Below are 15,594 nucleotides of genomic sequence, written 5' to 3'. Positions count from 1 at the left end.
AAAGTACTCCAAAAACACACACAAATATTATATTATGCATAAATATTAATTCCTCTGAAATATCTTGAGCAAGCCACCAATGACCCCTCTGTTCTACCTATAATGAAAATAAGTAGTATTTTTTTTAAATGGTGCTTGAGAAGTTTGGCCCATGATCTTTCGATTAAGAAAAAAATTCATCCTATGGCAAACTTACAAACCCTGGTACAGGTGAACTGTACATCATCTCAGTACATTTCAAATACATTTCCATTGTTATACTATGGTAGAAAAAAAAATCAATAACTGTAATTTATTTTGATTGTGACAACGCCATAAACACATCACTGTAATATGATGTGACCCTGTTGTTCTTTATGTACAAAACAAAGAAACCATCTAGAAAAATGGATTGATGGGAAAGATGTGTACTTTACTTGGGATATGAAACAATGTTTTTAGGACATTTCAAATATACTTGTTAAATACATTCACTTATTCACAATAATATGAATATTTTAATAATATTACAATAATAATTTTCAGATGCCCTCACACTCCATCCACAACCTGAATTTTGCTCTAGTAATTATCTATATTTTGATTTATTCTGATTGTCACAGTAGCTGGACATATCACCTGCTCTCCCCACCTCTGACTTTGTGCTACATGGGCTTAATCATCATTGACACGCGCTTTAGGGAGTAGGAACCTCCGTGAAACTCGGCCCAGTAGACCCCGTCCTGGTAGCGGCTGCGGTAGTGTCCGCCCCGATACCACACACCGTTTAGGTTCGAATGGGCGCACATGTGGTACCACCAGCCCCCCTTCTGGTAGTGGGCACAGTTACCTGATAACACAAAAATAAGTTTGAGAGATAAGTAACAAAGTCTGAATCTCAGAAAGCCTTAAAATTTTCATATTTGTTGGATTCAGAATAGTCCAGGGTTCTTCTCTCCGTGATTGACACAATAGAGTCATTATTGCCTGGTAGAACAGTTGGAGCACATTTTTACAGATCTTGAAAGAGGCAAGACACCTAAGGAAGTAGAGTCTGCACTTTATTTCTCATCCACCTGCAGCTCAAGATATTTATAGGAGGCCACCACCTCCATCTCCTCGCCATTGATGGTCACAGGCTGAGGAGATGGGCGGCGCCTCTGAAAGTTGAGGACCATCTCCTTTGACTTGGAGGTGTTCAGCTGCAGGTGGTTCAGGTGACTCCAGGTGGTGAAGTCCTTCACAAGGGACCAGTACACCTGCTCGTTCCCCCCACGGATGCACATGACGATGGCAGTGTCATCCGAGAACTTATGCACATGACACAGTTCAGTGCTGTGCCTGAAGTCCGTGGTGTTCAGAGTGAAGAGGAGGGGCGCAAGAACTGTCCCCTGTGGAGCCCTGGTGCTGTCAAAGTTGCTACTCCCCAACTGGATCACCCACCATTTAGGTAGCATCCTTTTTAAGCTCTCACAGGACAAACTGTGAGTTAAACACTGTCCCGAGACAAAGAGAATATACCGATGGTCCTGTTCTGGCATCAAAGAGTGCTGGGCTCTCCACGCGGCAGTGTGATCAAAACATCAGTGCGTGTTCACACCCCGTCTGTGGAAAATACTCCGTCAGGTCTGAAGCTGAAGATTTCACAGAGCACCCCATCAAAACAAAACAAAAATCTAGTTTACAGCCTGCATAAACATAAGATAGGGCCCTCTACATCTATAGTAAGTTCAGAATTCAAACTCCCTTCCGCTCAATCAAAATTGATTAGTTTATTAGAGTGCACTATTCATATAAATGTAACTCCACTTAAAGACATGAATTTACATTTTAGAAGAGAGATCAAATCAATCAGAGATACCAAACCCAAGACCTTCATTGAGTGAAACCAACCTGAGTAGCTGTCCTTGTCCCGGTCCAGAGTGGTGAAAGCCTTGTTGTTGTGCCACGAGAGGGAGTCCCCAGCGGTGCCGTGGTATTGGCCCAAACGCAGCCGGTACCAGTCCGTCTCGGGCTCCAGGTGGAGGCTGTCGTACTCCGCAAACACCTGCCGCCCCTGCCAGTCCTCCAGAGACACCCGCAGCCTGTACTGGCCCTGTTTGGTCAGCCAGTACAGGTGCTCCAGTCCAAGCCAGTACTCGCCATCCAGATTGCCAAAGCCTTGCTGCAACACAAGTGTACAATGTAATATTTGAAAATACAATCTACGGGTCAAACCAAGTAACTTTCTTGGTGGTGAAAATGTATCTTCGCCCCCCTTGCCTAGGTATGAAAGTGGTGTTTGAGTGATTGTTAATAAGGCTTCCCCCAAGGAGAAATTCACTTGTTACATTCAGCTCTCAGAAACACTCAGGGTGTGCAGGATAGACTGGAAACAGTTAGATAGCAAATAGTGGTGTCTTAAGGGGGCAAAAGTGCTAAAAATATATACAGTAAAATAAAATAACCTAAACAGACTATAGTAAGGAAGCAAAAAGTATATAAACAAAAAAAGTATATACAGCAAAAATGTGGTTGATAGTGACACAGACAAAGTGACGTAAATACAGAGATTATTGCACATAGTTTGCAAGAGGTTATTGCGCATGTTACTTAGCGGAGGCTACCACAGAATCATGAAAAGTCCTGAGCGACTTTCGCCCTTCTTGGCAGCTACATTCATTCAGGTCTTCTTTATGACATCAGCATAAAATGGCTTATTGTTTACAGTCAATTAAATTCACCTTATATTGCTCCCATGTCCGAAAGAAGTTGACAGATCCGTCCTGTCTCCTCTGGATGACAGTCCAGCCTCCCTGGGCGCGGCTCTGCTCACACCAGGCCTGGAAGAGGCGGTTTGTGCCCAGAGGACGCAGCAGGTAGATCCCACTGGTGCTCTCGCCGGAGTCCAGAGCATGCTTACAGTCACGCCACGGGCCTGAGAAAGAGTGGGCAAAACAAATTAAAGCAAGTTTATGAATAAAAAGCTCAGGATTACTCAGTTCAGTAACTCTCACATTCTTATACCAAGTACCACCTAATAACACAATTGGCTTTCTCAGCACCAAAACTATAATCTAGGTTACAACGGGGATCTATCCGTGCGTCTTAACAAACGCTCTGTTTTGTTTCTGTTTTGTTAAATGGAAAGGTACAAGTGATCTTCCATTTACTGAGGGTCATTTACTTTGAGTCACTTCTGCTTACAATAATTACTGGCACTGAATAAAATACTTTATAAATTCAGTTAAACAGTTGGGCAAGAAAGTATTCGGTCATTTCCCCATAGACTTCCTCCAAGGATTTCAGCCAAATACTTTTTTGCCCAACTGTATGTGTGCAAATGAGAATATAAAAGTAAATTATCACAAAAGACCTAATGAATGGTTTGGTATTTTAAAAATGTTGGTCTCTGGAAACAATCTTCCAGTGTCACTGCTAGATTTGATAAGGTGGCTATGGGCCCTGCTCATTATGCAGTGCTGCAAGATGTTTCTGACAGTGTTTAGATGTTCCCATAGAGATATGTGCCCTGCATTTAGGTCACTGACTTCAGTGTGTGTTTCATTCGAATCCAGGAAAACCACAGAGTGAAGCTGGTTAAGCATGAAGTGCAGAACATTAGGGAGGTGTGAAAACCTTACGATGAGTGAATATTGCCTACATTAAAAGTTGTTTCAAGATGACGGTTATGTGAGAAAACCCCTTTTTCCCGGTCATTTAAAGTACATACAGAAGCATTTACTCTTAATACTAAATCACTTTGATCCATGTCGGGGCACTGCAACACTGACTATAAAGGACATGAAGTATTTTGTACACAGACACCTCTTTCTATTTTGACACTTCTTTCTTTTATTAAAAACATGTTAAGATTTGTGGCCAGCAGTGCATGTGTGAACTGCACTTCAGAGCTGCTTTGTACCTGGCGTCTTGGTCACGGGGAAGCTAATGAAGGGTGGCTCGGTGGGCAGGGCGGTGGCGGTGGTGGGGAGGGGTCCCACCGCCACAGTGTTTTCCTGCTGCTGTTGTATTGCAGGAAGACTTTGGTCCCTTTGAACATCGTTGGCCATGTCGTTTGCCCCTGAGCTGTAATTATGATGCACATTAGGCTTTGGAGTGTTGGTGGGTGGTTGAGAGATGACCTGCAAAGACTGCCAAAAAAAAAAAGTGTTTATATTTAAGTGAAAATAGTGCAGTAGTAGAGTGGTGTGATCTTACTGGAGTGGAGTGGGGTGAGTTCTTGCATTGGCACTGCTTCTCAAGGCGGGAGATAAACTGGCTTTGGGAGCTCATCATGGACGTCAGGGCGCCATATTTCTTTTCAAGTTCTCTGTAGTTGTTAGACACCTGCAAGGCCTTCACCAAATGAAAAAAACAATACTAAGTTAATAAAGACAGTGTGTCATTGTGTACATTTTACCAGAACTCTTCTAATAGGCTACAGAGCTCTCTCACCTGTGCTGTCGCATTTAACAGCAGGCCCTCCACTCTTCTCTGCTCAAACATCTGATCCTTTTTGGCCATGACCTCGCTCAACAGCTGGGCATAGAGCTGGGTGATGCGTGAATTCATGCTGTTGCTCTCTTTGCGAAGAGCCCGCACCTCCATCACCAGAGACCCCTCGTGTTCGATCTGGCCCCGGAGCTTCTCCAGTTGCTCCTGCTGCCGTTTCAGCTCCGTCCTCAGCGCCAGCACCTCAGACTGGTTTGTGGAGGCTGTGTTCACGCAGAGGGCTCCCGTCAGCTTCTGCTGGGGCACGATGAAGGTGTAGGAGCAACGGCTGCCTTTTGCATCTGATCGAGATAGGATTTTGTCATAGCCATCTATGTCCAGACAAAGTGCTACCAGAAGAGTCAGGGTGATGGTCAGTGTCTTCCCCATGAATATGTGTAACGTCCAGACACCTAAGAGAGAGAAAAACAGAGATGTAATAATCAGTGTTGGGCAAGTCACTTTAAAATTGTAAAATATTCTATATTAGTAGCTACAGTTTTAACAATGTAATATGTTTGTATTACATATTACTGCTTCAAAAATGTTGTAGTTTGACTAAATTCTGAGTTACTTTTGGCAAAATATAAACTGATAATAGTAATAATGCCACCGAGCAAAAGTGCAGTCAAAGATTTGACTGCAAATTGTTTACACCAGTGTCCAACCTGATCTGGTGCTGCATTTTATTTGGGAGGAGTTTGGTGTTTTTCATTCAAATATTTAAATGCACTTGTAACTCGAGTTACTTGAATTGTAATGACTAAACTATTCCCGTATTTTGTTACATTCCTCAGTTACTGAAAAAAGACATTTGTTCTCTGCATTTGACCCCGTTTATATTTTGTAGAGTACATTGTGTTACTGAAATAATTATAGCAATCTTTATTTGTGAATTGCAATCATTGAAATTATGACTTTTATGACTGATTAATTTGTGATTATTCTGTCATTATTTTATGCAGACCTGTCATGCATGTTTTATATGTAGATGTGGGAAATCATCGAAAACAAGCAAACTCCACATGGAATATGGATATGACTCATTTAATTATCACACTGCATTAAGTGGGAGGGGAATGTACTGTATGTGAACGCTTTGGTATTTCTCACATTTCTGCCTAAATCGGTCACAAAATGTGGTCTGAGCTTCATCAAAATCATAAGATTGAATAAACAGTGTCTGTTTGAACTAATACCACCCAAACAATTACATGTTATTATATTTTTAATGGCCATGACATGTAAACATTCACAGGACAGGGAGGAAAAAAAGTAAGTGAACCCATGAATCTCACTGAACTGCAGTTCTGTAAAGAGGAATAGTCCAAGATCTATTCCTCTTGTGCACGTCCAATCTGCAACTACAAAATATGATAACATGTAAATGTTTGGGTGGTATTAGTTTAAGCAGACACTGTTTATTCATTCTTATGATTTTGATGAAGATCAGACCATATTTTATGACAAATTTAGGCAGAAATGTGAGAAATTCCAAAGCGTTCACAAACATTTTCCTCCCACTGTGTAGGCAGTATCTTCAGCTTTTAGAAATGAACCCCAAATAATACAAGTGACAGTTGAAGAAGTAGGAAGGAACTAAAACCACAATTCGGATGCAGGCGTTCTTAAAAAACACGCTGCATGTAAATTTAGTTGAGTGAAATCTGCCAAGATGTAAGGGAAACGAAAACACGCTTCAGCGTGATCCTCAGGAGAGCTGCACGAATTTGGGAAAACACCTCAATGTGATTTTTATGACAACTGTGATAAGATTCGCACCCAAAAGAGACACAGTATCTACAGAGCAAATATCAATAATCTAAATATTGCCGACCTAGCGATTTATTTCCCTGCAACTGTTAAAACTGCAAACAGAAACCACATAAAACGACTATGCTAGGTGTTTTTAGTGAGTTACTACAGTATGTTTTTGCATGCTGATGAGCAAAAACATTGTGCTGCGGTTGTTGAGGCTGGAATTTATTAACAGGTCAACAATGAAGAGGCAACTGTCAACACTGGGCTGCAAAAACCAACAGAACTCCAGTTCACGGTCAACAGAGCCTTTTGAGAGGGTCCAACATCATCAAACACAGTAAACACCGCAAAACCATTAGATAAATTGACAACTTGCTTCATTTCGGTTTCTCAGGGAAGGCACTGACGGCTGAGGCGAATCGCTAAGAACTAAAAGCATCTTCAGTCTTACCTTTAGCTGCTGAAAAGTGGTGAATGGTGATGTCTTACAGTAAGTTATTTCTGCATCATAATTACATCTTTAAAGTTGGTCAGGCAAAACTAGTAAAAAAAATAAATGAAAATCTTCCACAGCAGTTCAGGTAAGTACTTCTCAATTAATCAAACGGGTAAAGCATTGTAGATATTGCCTGAATGTCAAGGATATAAGGCAGATCACTTCTTCTCCTCAGGGTCTGTCTTTGTTGGAATGTCCTGGGATCTCTCAGGAAAGAAGCAGCTAATTAGACACTGCCTCCCAAATGTCCCAATGACACCGCCTCTCCAGGAGGGAGCCGGGGCTGTCTCCTCCCTCCATCACCAACCTGCTGTACAACACATTATTATGGAAATATTAAGTTCTCAAGTATAAGCAGTGTTGGGGAGAATGCCTTGAAATTAGTTACAGAATATCGAAGCCTTAAAATGTATTTAGTTACGTATTCCGTTAATTTGACCAATCAGAGTACAGTGTTCTGAATACTTAGAATGCTTTCATGCTGATTTGCATAATATTTATGCATAAAAGCAGCATATGATTAAGAAGATGTTTAGGCTACAGTTGATAATCACCTAGGAATGAAAAAGCACTTTGCAAATGCCCACAGTCAAGGACAGAGCTTTTCGCCGATTGTCTTGATCTTTTCTTTGTAATTAATGTTATGACTATGTAATTTAAATTTAATGATTGAGTACTTACTGTGATGCAGGGGTCACCAACCTTATTTCAGCTGAGGGCTACTTTAAGAGCATTAAGTTGTTCGAGGGCTACTAGTTAAAAACAAATCCTAAAGACTTAAACGTACACTGTTCACTTATAGGATATTGACCCCATATTATATTAAAATAGCTTTATTTTAAACTCATACTGAGTCACAAGAACCGAAATAACTGTAAATTTAAGAATTAGATTCAAGAAAATGAAGTGTTTTACACTTTAGAAAAAGTCCCAAGGGCTACTGGACATGCCCCAAAGGGCCCCTGTGCCCGCGGGCACCACGTTGGTGACCCCTGCTGTGATGTATTCCTTTGATATCAAGAAAGTAACTGTATTCTAAATACCCTCAAAGCCTGAATACAGTTACCCAAAATGTGTATATGTATTCAGGTACCACACAACACTGAAAGGACACTCACTATCTCTGTCAATGTGTTTGTCATCCTGGGATTAGGCTCTGTTTATTTATTTTAGTTTAATTGCTGAAGAAAAAAAAAAATCAAAATCACTTGCGCCTTTGACGGACTCTAAGTCACAGGACTGGCTCTTGCCAATTTAGCGCCCGAGGCAAGATTGAACGTTTGCCATGTCCGAATATCGGTGATTATGTTGTAGATTATTATGTTGTAGATGGCGGGAGCTTGGATCTCTCTGGTTTGAAAAATAATAATAAAGCGCAATTCGGCACCACCTCCAACATATGGCGCCCTAGGCGGCCGCCTGGGTCGCCCATGCCCAGGACCGGCCCTGGTAACTCACTCTATCGCTCCCTTGTGGCTGAGCAGCAACATGAACACAGCAGTGTGAAAGGTGTTCATATTCAAGATTTGAACATACAGTATCATAAATATAGTAAGTATAATATTATTTAACAAACAGCCAAAATTGTTGATTTGTGTATTGGTTTTGTAGTTGCCTATATTATTACTATTATTATTATTATTATTATTATTATTATTATTATTATTATTATTATTATTATTATTATTATTATTATAATATTATTGTTATTATTGTTATTATTGTTATTATTGTTATTATTGCATTATTATTGTATTATTATTATTATTTTTATTTATTTGTATTATTATTACTATTATTATTGAATGGTAAGAAAAATAATAATAATCTTCCCATATTCAGCATATAGTTATTTGTCTAAATGTTATAATTTATGTTACAAAGCAAAGTTTAAATCTTGTCAGACACAGAAATAATAAAGTCACACGTATTTAAGGCGGAACCGTAGTTTCTGCTGTTTCTGCACGGATTGGAGAGAGTGTGACACAACAAACGCAGCACCACCAGAGCACCATGCGGACTGCTCACTCTCGATGTCAGTTTCTTCTCCACACTTAAACTTATGTGCTTTATCGTTATGTCAGTCATAAGTCTGTCCCACTACTGAGAAGGAAACCATTTTTCTTTCGTTGTTTTTTGTAGTTGTTTGTAATAATGGGGAAATCAAAGGTAAGGCGTGATGTGGCGAAGTTGTGGTGTGGTAGCCATGCACATGTTATGCTCATGTATCCGCTTTATATTATAGTTTGTGTATAAAGATGCGATTGAAAGTTGTATACGTTTGCATGTGTAATAATCGATTGTGTGTTGCTTGATTTTATCCTAGACAAAGAATCAAAAGAAAGCTCGAGTCTCTGCCAACCATGTGGCCGAGGAGACGTACGGCGCTGTCCCCCACACCTTCGTGTTTCAACGCGGTCAGATCGGCAAAAACGTGGCTCAACTTATTCTGGATGTCCGAAAAGTCATGCAGCCATACACGGCAGAAAGCCTGAAGGTGTGTGTGTGCTGTCGCAGAAACCAACATCGCAATTGTGCTGATGTGATTTGTTAACTTATCTGTTGTCGCTGTTTTAGGTTAGAAAGAAGAACGTGTTGAAAGATTTCGTCTCCATAGCTGGACCACTTGGAGTCACACACTTTGTAATCTTCAGCAAGACTCCCAGCTCGGTAAACCTGGTGAGTGAATTATAAGTACTTGGATGTAGGTTTGAGCTCTTAACTCAAGCCTGAACCAAACACATTGTAGCCAAATCTAAAACGTGCCAAAACGGAGACAAAAACGAGGATAAAAACTAAGTGGCAAGAATTCAACCAAAAAGTGGCAAGAATTCAATGAAAAAGTGGCAAAAGTTTAACCAAAAAGTGGCAAGAATTCAACCAAAAAGTGACGAGGATAAAAATAAAATGGGCAAAAATTCGACCTAAAATGGCAAAAATTTGACAAAAGTGACAAAAACTCAACTTAAAGAGTGGCACAAGTTCAACCAAAGAGTGGCAAGAATTCATCAAACACAAGTGGCAAACAATTAGACAAAAGAAAGTGACATGAATTCAAAGTGGCAAGAAATGAAAAAGGGGACAAGAATTCAACCAAAAAATGGCAAATTCAACAAAGTGACAAAAAATCAACCAAAAAGGGGGCAAGAATTCAACTGAAAAGTTCAATGAAAAAGTGGCAAAAAAATCATCAAGAAGTGACAAAGAAATGGGTGCAAAAATTTGACAGTGATAAAAACTCACCCAAAAAGTGGCAAGAATAAAAAAGGGGGCAAAAAATTTGACACACATTCAACAAAAAAAGTGGCAAGAATTCAACAGGAAAAAAAGCATAAAAAAGCAACAAAAAAATGACAAAGGCATGACAAAATGCTTGAATGTTACACATGCTGCGATAACCCAACAAAACGGTGACTCTTGGTTTTGTAAGTCTTGGCTTTCAAATGAAGCGATACACTCAAAGCTTTTAGATTTGGGTTAAGCTGAACTGAAGAAAATGCACTCGGATCAGGCGGGGAGGTAAGAGGTTTGATCGTTTAGCAATTAATCCAAACGTGTTTCCTTTTTCAGAGGGTTGCTCGGCTCCCAAAAGGCCCGACGCTTCATTTCAAAGTTGTCAAGGTAAATATCGCTTCAGTGAAAGCATTAAGTGTAAACGGCTCACGTGATGATAAATGTCTTCTTTGATTGTTAGTGATGTTTTCAAAGTAAACGCACTGATGAACCCTTTGAGGCATTCATATATTTTGAGAAATGCTATATTTTCGTGACAAGGCTTTTTTTCCATTTGTCTATTCCAGTACTCCCTTGTCAAAGACGTGGTGTCGGCTCTAAAGAAGCACAGGATGCACGAGCAGCAGTTCACGCACCATCCTCTACTGATCCTCAACAACTTTGGGTCCAGCGGCATGCACATCAAGCTAATGGCCACCATGTTTCAGAACATGTTCCCCTCCATAAACGTGCACAAGGTACATCATTGTGAAGGCGGTGACTCCTATGTGTAGCCCTGAATGACATGATGAAAGTATAGTCTGCTGAGTTCTCTTTGATGAGCAGTATAAAAAGTAAACGCTTTCTGACATATAGGGGTTTAAATCTGTTGAAGCATGGGTTAAAAACATGCTGAATTGTGGGTCTTGACTCCTGTGATGTGTTTCAGGTGAATTTAAACAACATAAAGAGGTGTGTGTTGTTGAACTACAACGCAGAGTCTGAGGAAATTGAGTTCAGGCATTAGTAAGTGGCTTATTCATACATTTATTACTATCAATGGTTCAAAGGATGACAAACGCTGACTTGACTGACAGTGATTTATATGTCAAAGTAAACGCACTGATGAACCACAGCTTTACAGAAGGGTTCTTTGTTTTGTTTGGCCTGCAATGATGCAAGATTTCCTCCTTGCAGTAGCCTGAAGGTGGTCCCTGTGGGTATGAGCCGTGGGGTGAAGAAGCTGATGCAGGAGAGGTGTCCCAACATGAACAAGCTGGAGGACATCAGTGAACTCCTGATTAAGTAAGGATTTTTTTTTAAAGGTGTAATGAAATGGTTTGAACATAGACTATATATAATGGCCGTCTCCTCCTCACTCCTCCTCGTTTACCATAATGACAACACTCGAGGGGGAAATCATGGCGGATTTACAGACTCCCCCCTCCCCAGCTCTGACGAAGCATGTTCCTATAAGGGGGGGGGGGGAATCTTCACTGTAGACTCGGCCCTCCCTATATGTTCCAGTAATGTGCTAATATGTAGAATGAACCCAGACCTGTTCACCACAATTGCCTCTAAAATCCTGCACTGTCACTCAAAAAGGTGTTAATTCGGGTCCAAAGTGCCTCATGCACGAGCTTAATACAGAAGGTGCAGTTACACGTATGACCTGAGGTGGCAGTAGTGAGTATAAAAGGGCTAACTTGCATCTAGTCCCTTTTTAAAGTTGTTTTTAACGTGTCTAAAGTCCAATGCTTTTCAATGGGTGACTAGCGGGGATATGGAGGTACTACAGCATTGGCGGCCTCTAGTGTTGTGGCCAAAAAGCAGAGCAGCCAACGGGCATTGGGTTCGAAGACCGCCTTTGTGTGGACACTGTTGCAAATGAATTTACTCTTTTCTTTTTCTAGGGGCACAAACCTGTCGGAAAGTGAAGCCGAGCAAGACGGGGACCACAACATTACGGAGCTCCCCCAGGCCTATTCTGGACGGGGCAATATGGCATCTCAACAAAGTGCGGTGCGATTAACTGAGGTAAGTCGTTAAGCTTTTAAAACTTTAAAGGGATATTTCAGGATGTTTGACATAGGACCTCAATTATTAGTTTTCCAGAGTGTTGTTGATTGCTGGAGATATTTTTGTAATTCATGCAGTTCTTATATATGCGTAGCTTATACAACCACAAAGCTAATGCTGCTCAAATTTCTTTAACATGCAATTTTTCTATCGACAGACATTTATATGGTTAGTCTGGCGTTATAAGTGATTTGCCTCAGGTGCACTGTGGAGTGAGTCACTGTTTTCAATGCATGCTAGCTGATACCATAGAAATGCGCTAGCCTTGCACTAGCCTAGCGCCACGTAACTCTTCAAATCAACAACTCTCTGGATAACTAGGAAATAAGGCCCTATGTCAAAAATCCTTTAACATCCCTTTAAGATGGCATGGAGTCTGTGTTTGTTGTAGTAATGTGTGATTTTGTCTCAGATCGGCCCTCGCATGACGCTGAAGCTGTCAAAGATTGAAGAAGGCATGGGAGGGGGAAACGTCCTCTATCACTCTGTCAGTAAGTACATGTTTGCAAACCTCTGGCCTTTATGGATCATGGTGTACATGATGTCAAACCTTTTATGAATTAAATGATTTCTCTCTTAAAGTAAACGCTTACTGATGCACCTTTTTGTTTTTAATTGCGCTCTATCAATGTGTAAATGTAAACACCCTTTAAAACAAAACATTTGATTTCCTTTTTGCAGTTTCCAAGACAGAAGAGGAGATCCAAGAAATCCTGAACAGGAAGGAGGCGCAGCTAAAAGCAAAACAAGAGAGGCGGAAAAAACAAGAGCAAAATGTAGCTCAAAAGAAAGACCAAAGAGAAAAGAACAAGTAAGTCCACTTTAATGCACTGATATCAAACTTGATGTGCTTACTGAAATCCTCGCTATTTTATTTATTTTAACAGGGTGAGGAGTCTCGAAGGTATAAAAAGGAAGTTCCCAGAGGCTGATGAAGACAGTGAAGTGGAGGATCCTGGGGCGGAGGATGACACGGCCAGAGCGCATTCAGATGACGACGCTGAGTACTACAGACAGGCTGTCGGACTGGACCCAGATGAAGGTATAGGAATCTACCTTTAAAGGAACAGGCCACCGGCTTTCCATACTGAGATATATTCTTACCTGAGCTTAAACGAGTTGTACCTGTCTGGTCTTTGTGCGTGTGCTCAGTCATGCACAAAGACTGAAGTTGATGTGAGCATTTAGCCTCTCCTCCGCCTCTATCGGGCCAAACGGGAGTGAAGTTAGAAACGACCAAGCTCTTCCTATTTACATACGGTTACGCAAGTACAGTTACACAAAATTAAATATGTCAATTTTCTAAGCGAATAAAAGGGGAACTATACTGTACGACGTAATAACACCCTAGGAGCACTACAATGTCCGGACATGTAAGTGCTCCTAAGGTGTTATTACGCCTTACAATATAGTTCCCCTTTTTATCCACTTAGAAAATCAACATGTTTAATTTTGTTTGACTATACTTGGATCGTGTAACTACTCACGTAACCCTATTTAAATAGAGAAAACGTGGAAGAGCTTGGTCGCTTCTAACTTCACCCCCGTTTGGAGCTATGGGAATATGCTGGGAGAGGCTAAATGCTAACAACATCTTTGGTCTTTTTGCGTGACTGAGCGCATGCGTAAAGACCAGACAGGTACGCATCGACTCGTCTAAGCTCAGGTAAGAACATATCTCAGTATGGAAAAACGGTGGCCTGTTCCTTTTTAAAAAAAAGTGTTCCAATGCCAGTAATTCAGTTTATAAATGTGTTTGCAGATATGTTCCCTGGAGCAAAGAAGAGACGAATGAGGGACAAGTCGAATGGACCCCCCATAAAGAGAAAGCCTTTTCCTGGCAAATCTTCAGACGGAGACAAACGCGGCAAATCGCCAAAGCGGAACGGCCCGAGAGCCGACTACACAGACAAACCTCAGAAAAAGCAGTGGAAGAAATTTGGAGATTCAGAGAAAACTTTTGGAAGGAAGATGAAACCTGGAGGCAAGGCATTTAACAACAAAAAACCCGGAGGTGCTGAAAAGAACTTTGGAAAAAGGAAATTTCAGACGGAGAGAACATTTGCAAATAAAAACAAGGACAAGTTTAAACCTGAAGGACAAAAAGGAAAACCAGGCTTTAAGAAACCAACAGGGGGAAAACAAGGTTTCAAAAAGAGGAAATGAAACCGGACTGAACTTGCTGCACAGGAGTTGTGGTTTCTACATCAGTTGGCATCTGTAAATACAATTTATAATGACACTGGGCAGGATAAATTGTTATATTTTCATTTTGAATAAATGTGATAACGCTGACTTAAATTTGCGCATGTCCATATTATTGTAGCCGTACCAGTGGTCAAACACTGTACAACAATATTAAACCGTTTTACCATTTGCCTTTGTCCATCTTTATAGACCGTTTAGAAAGGATAGAGATTGGATTTATTCCTCAGCTACAATTGGAAACATTTTTAAGCTCATCTGTTTTGCAATTAGGGTGCACAGTAGACATTTTTAAAGCTGTTGATTGAATTGAAAGAAAAGTATTTTTTAGAAGTGGCAGAAATTAAGTTCATGATCTCAGGGGTTAAAAGAAAGATTGTAGAGATGACCACATTTAAAAAAAGTGTGTGTGGAAGATTCCATTTAAATGCAGTTTCCTAATTGCCTGGCTAGCGCCATGCTGCTGTGCGTGCTCGAATCATTTCGAACTTCACAGCAAATATCACTTGTGATTTTAGTCTGGTGTTTGCCAGGCTAGTTTCCAAAGGCCAAAAAGGATCATTACAATGTGGATTGTGGCTGTATGAATTTAAAAGTCAGGGGTTCTCAAACTTTTCAGGCTGTGACCCCTAAAATCACTCAACCAAAACTTCTGTAAAATGTAATTGGGATTTATAATTTAGGTGCAAAACATATTCTGATTCAATGATGTTAGTTTGGATTCCATATTTCGATATTTGGCTTAATTTCATCAAAACCTGCTGTTTGCAATTAAACATCAAATTGAATCAAAAAAATGATGGTCAATTATCTCAAAGTCATCTTGCACACTTCAGTGTCCCCGACCCCACTTTGGGAACCACTGTTCTCTAGAAACGCCTGCACTGTAAAAAGGAGACGGTGGGAGTGGGACTTGCTGCTCCTGCACTGGTGTAGACCACAGACTGTAGACAGACGTCCTCCCGCCTTGCCTCTGCATGAATATATGAACATGAAATGTGCCAGACAAATACACTTGCCCGGCCTCTGCATCAATGTGGTGGGTAGTGGTCGGATAATAGGGATGGGCGATACCACATTTTTTGGAATCGATACGATACCGATACTTTCGGGGTCATTTTTGTCGATAACGATGCTGGTCATTTCATATGGGTGAATGTATTTCAATCAATATACATTTATAAAACTGGTTATTTTTTATAATTAATTGGACTTTAACTGGTTAGTTAAACAATGCCAATGTGAAATGATATACATAAACACAATTTAAAATTAATATTTAAATGTCAAACAGCACCTAACCCAGAATGACTGGCTCAGTTCAGTCCTTTGATGTTGTGGATTGTTTTGGCTCAGAACAACAGATCCTTTTGTGTTGATAATTGCTG

General features: G+C 40.5%; 2 protein-coding genes across 2 annotated transcripts; one reads left to right on the top strand and one right to left on the bottom strand.

The window, feature by feature from the left end:
• Positions 1-623: 623 nt before the first annotated feature.
• On the bottom strand, positions 624-6,748 carry angptl6 (angiopoietin-like 6). Its single transcript, XM_079564691.1, has 7 exons — positions 6,665-6,748; positions 4,417-4,865; positions 4,180-4,317; positions 3,884-4,112; positions 2,703-2,896; positions 1,873-2,143; positions 624-829 (listed from the first exon to the last, which is right to left on the bottom strand). The coding sequence occupies exons 2-7, from the start codon at positions 4,840-4,842 to the stop codon at positions 645-647; spliced, it is 1,443 nt and encodes a 480-aa protein (XP_079420817.1). The 5' UTR covers positions 4,843-4,865; positions 6,665-6,748; the 3' UTR covers positions 624-644.
• Positions 6,749-8,699: 1,951 nt separating this feature from the next.
• ppan (peter pan homolog) lies at positions 8,700-14,356 on the top strand. Its single transcript, XM_079565042.1, has 12 exons — positions 8,700-8,878; positions 9,036-9,206; positions 9,287-9,388; positions 10,280-10,330; positions 10,510-10,680; positions 10,872-10,948; positions 11,120-11,227; positions 11,836-11,959; positions 12,414-12,492; positions 12,683-12,812; positions 12,889-13,043; positions 13,764-14,356. The coding sequence occupies exons 1-12, from the start codon at positions 8,864-8,866 to the stop codon at positions 14,165-14,167; spliced, it is 1,587 nt and encodes a 528-aa protein (XP_079421168.1). The 5' UTR covers positions 8,700-8,863; the 3' UTR covers positions 14,168-14,356.
• Positions 14,357-15,594: the final 1,238 nt, after the last annotated feature.

This window comes from Gobius niger (assembly GCF_951799975.1).
Source record: "Gobius niger genome assembly, chromosome: 10".
Lineage (NCBI taxonomy): Eukaryota > Metazoa > Chordata > Actinopteri > Gobiiformes > Gobiidae > Gobius > Gobius niger.
This window is presented reverse-complemented; position numbering and strand designations above follow the sequence as displayed.

Excerpts from the sequence above, each read along its gene's own strand:
- angptl6 (XM_079564691.1), bottom strand. The coding sequence starts at position 4,842 with ATGGGGAAGACACTGACCATCACCCTGACTCTTCTGGTAGCACTTTGT. Across the intron at positions 2,144-2,702 it reads GGACATGGGAGCAATATAAG|CAAGGCTTTGGCAATCTGGA; the intron begins GTGAATTTAATT and ends CTTGTGTTGCAG. Across the intron at positions 830-1,872 it reads GGACAAGGACAGCTACTCAG|GTAACTGTGCCCACTACCAG; the intron begins GTTGGTTTCACT and ends TTGTGTTATCAG.
- ppan (XM_079565042.1), top strand. Across the intron at positions 9,389-10,279 it reads CTCCCAGCTCGGTAAACCTG|AGGGTTGCTCGGCTCCCAAA; the intron begins GTGAGTGAATTA and ends TTCCTTTTTCAG. Across the intron at positions 11,960-12,413 it reads GTGCGGTGCGATTAACTGAG|ATCGGCCCTCGCATGACGCT; the intron begins GTAAGTCGTTAA and ends ATTTTGTCTCAG.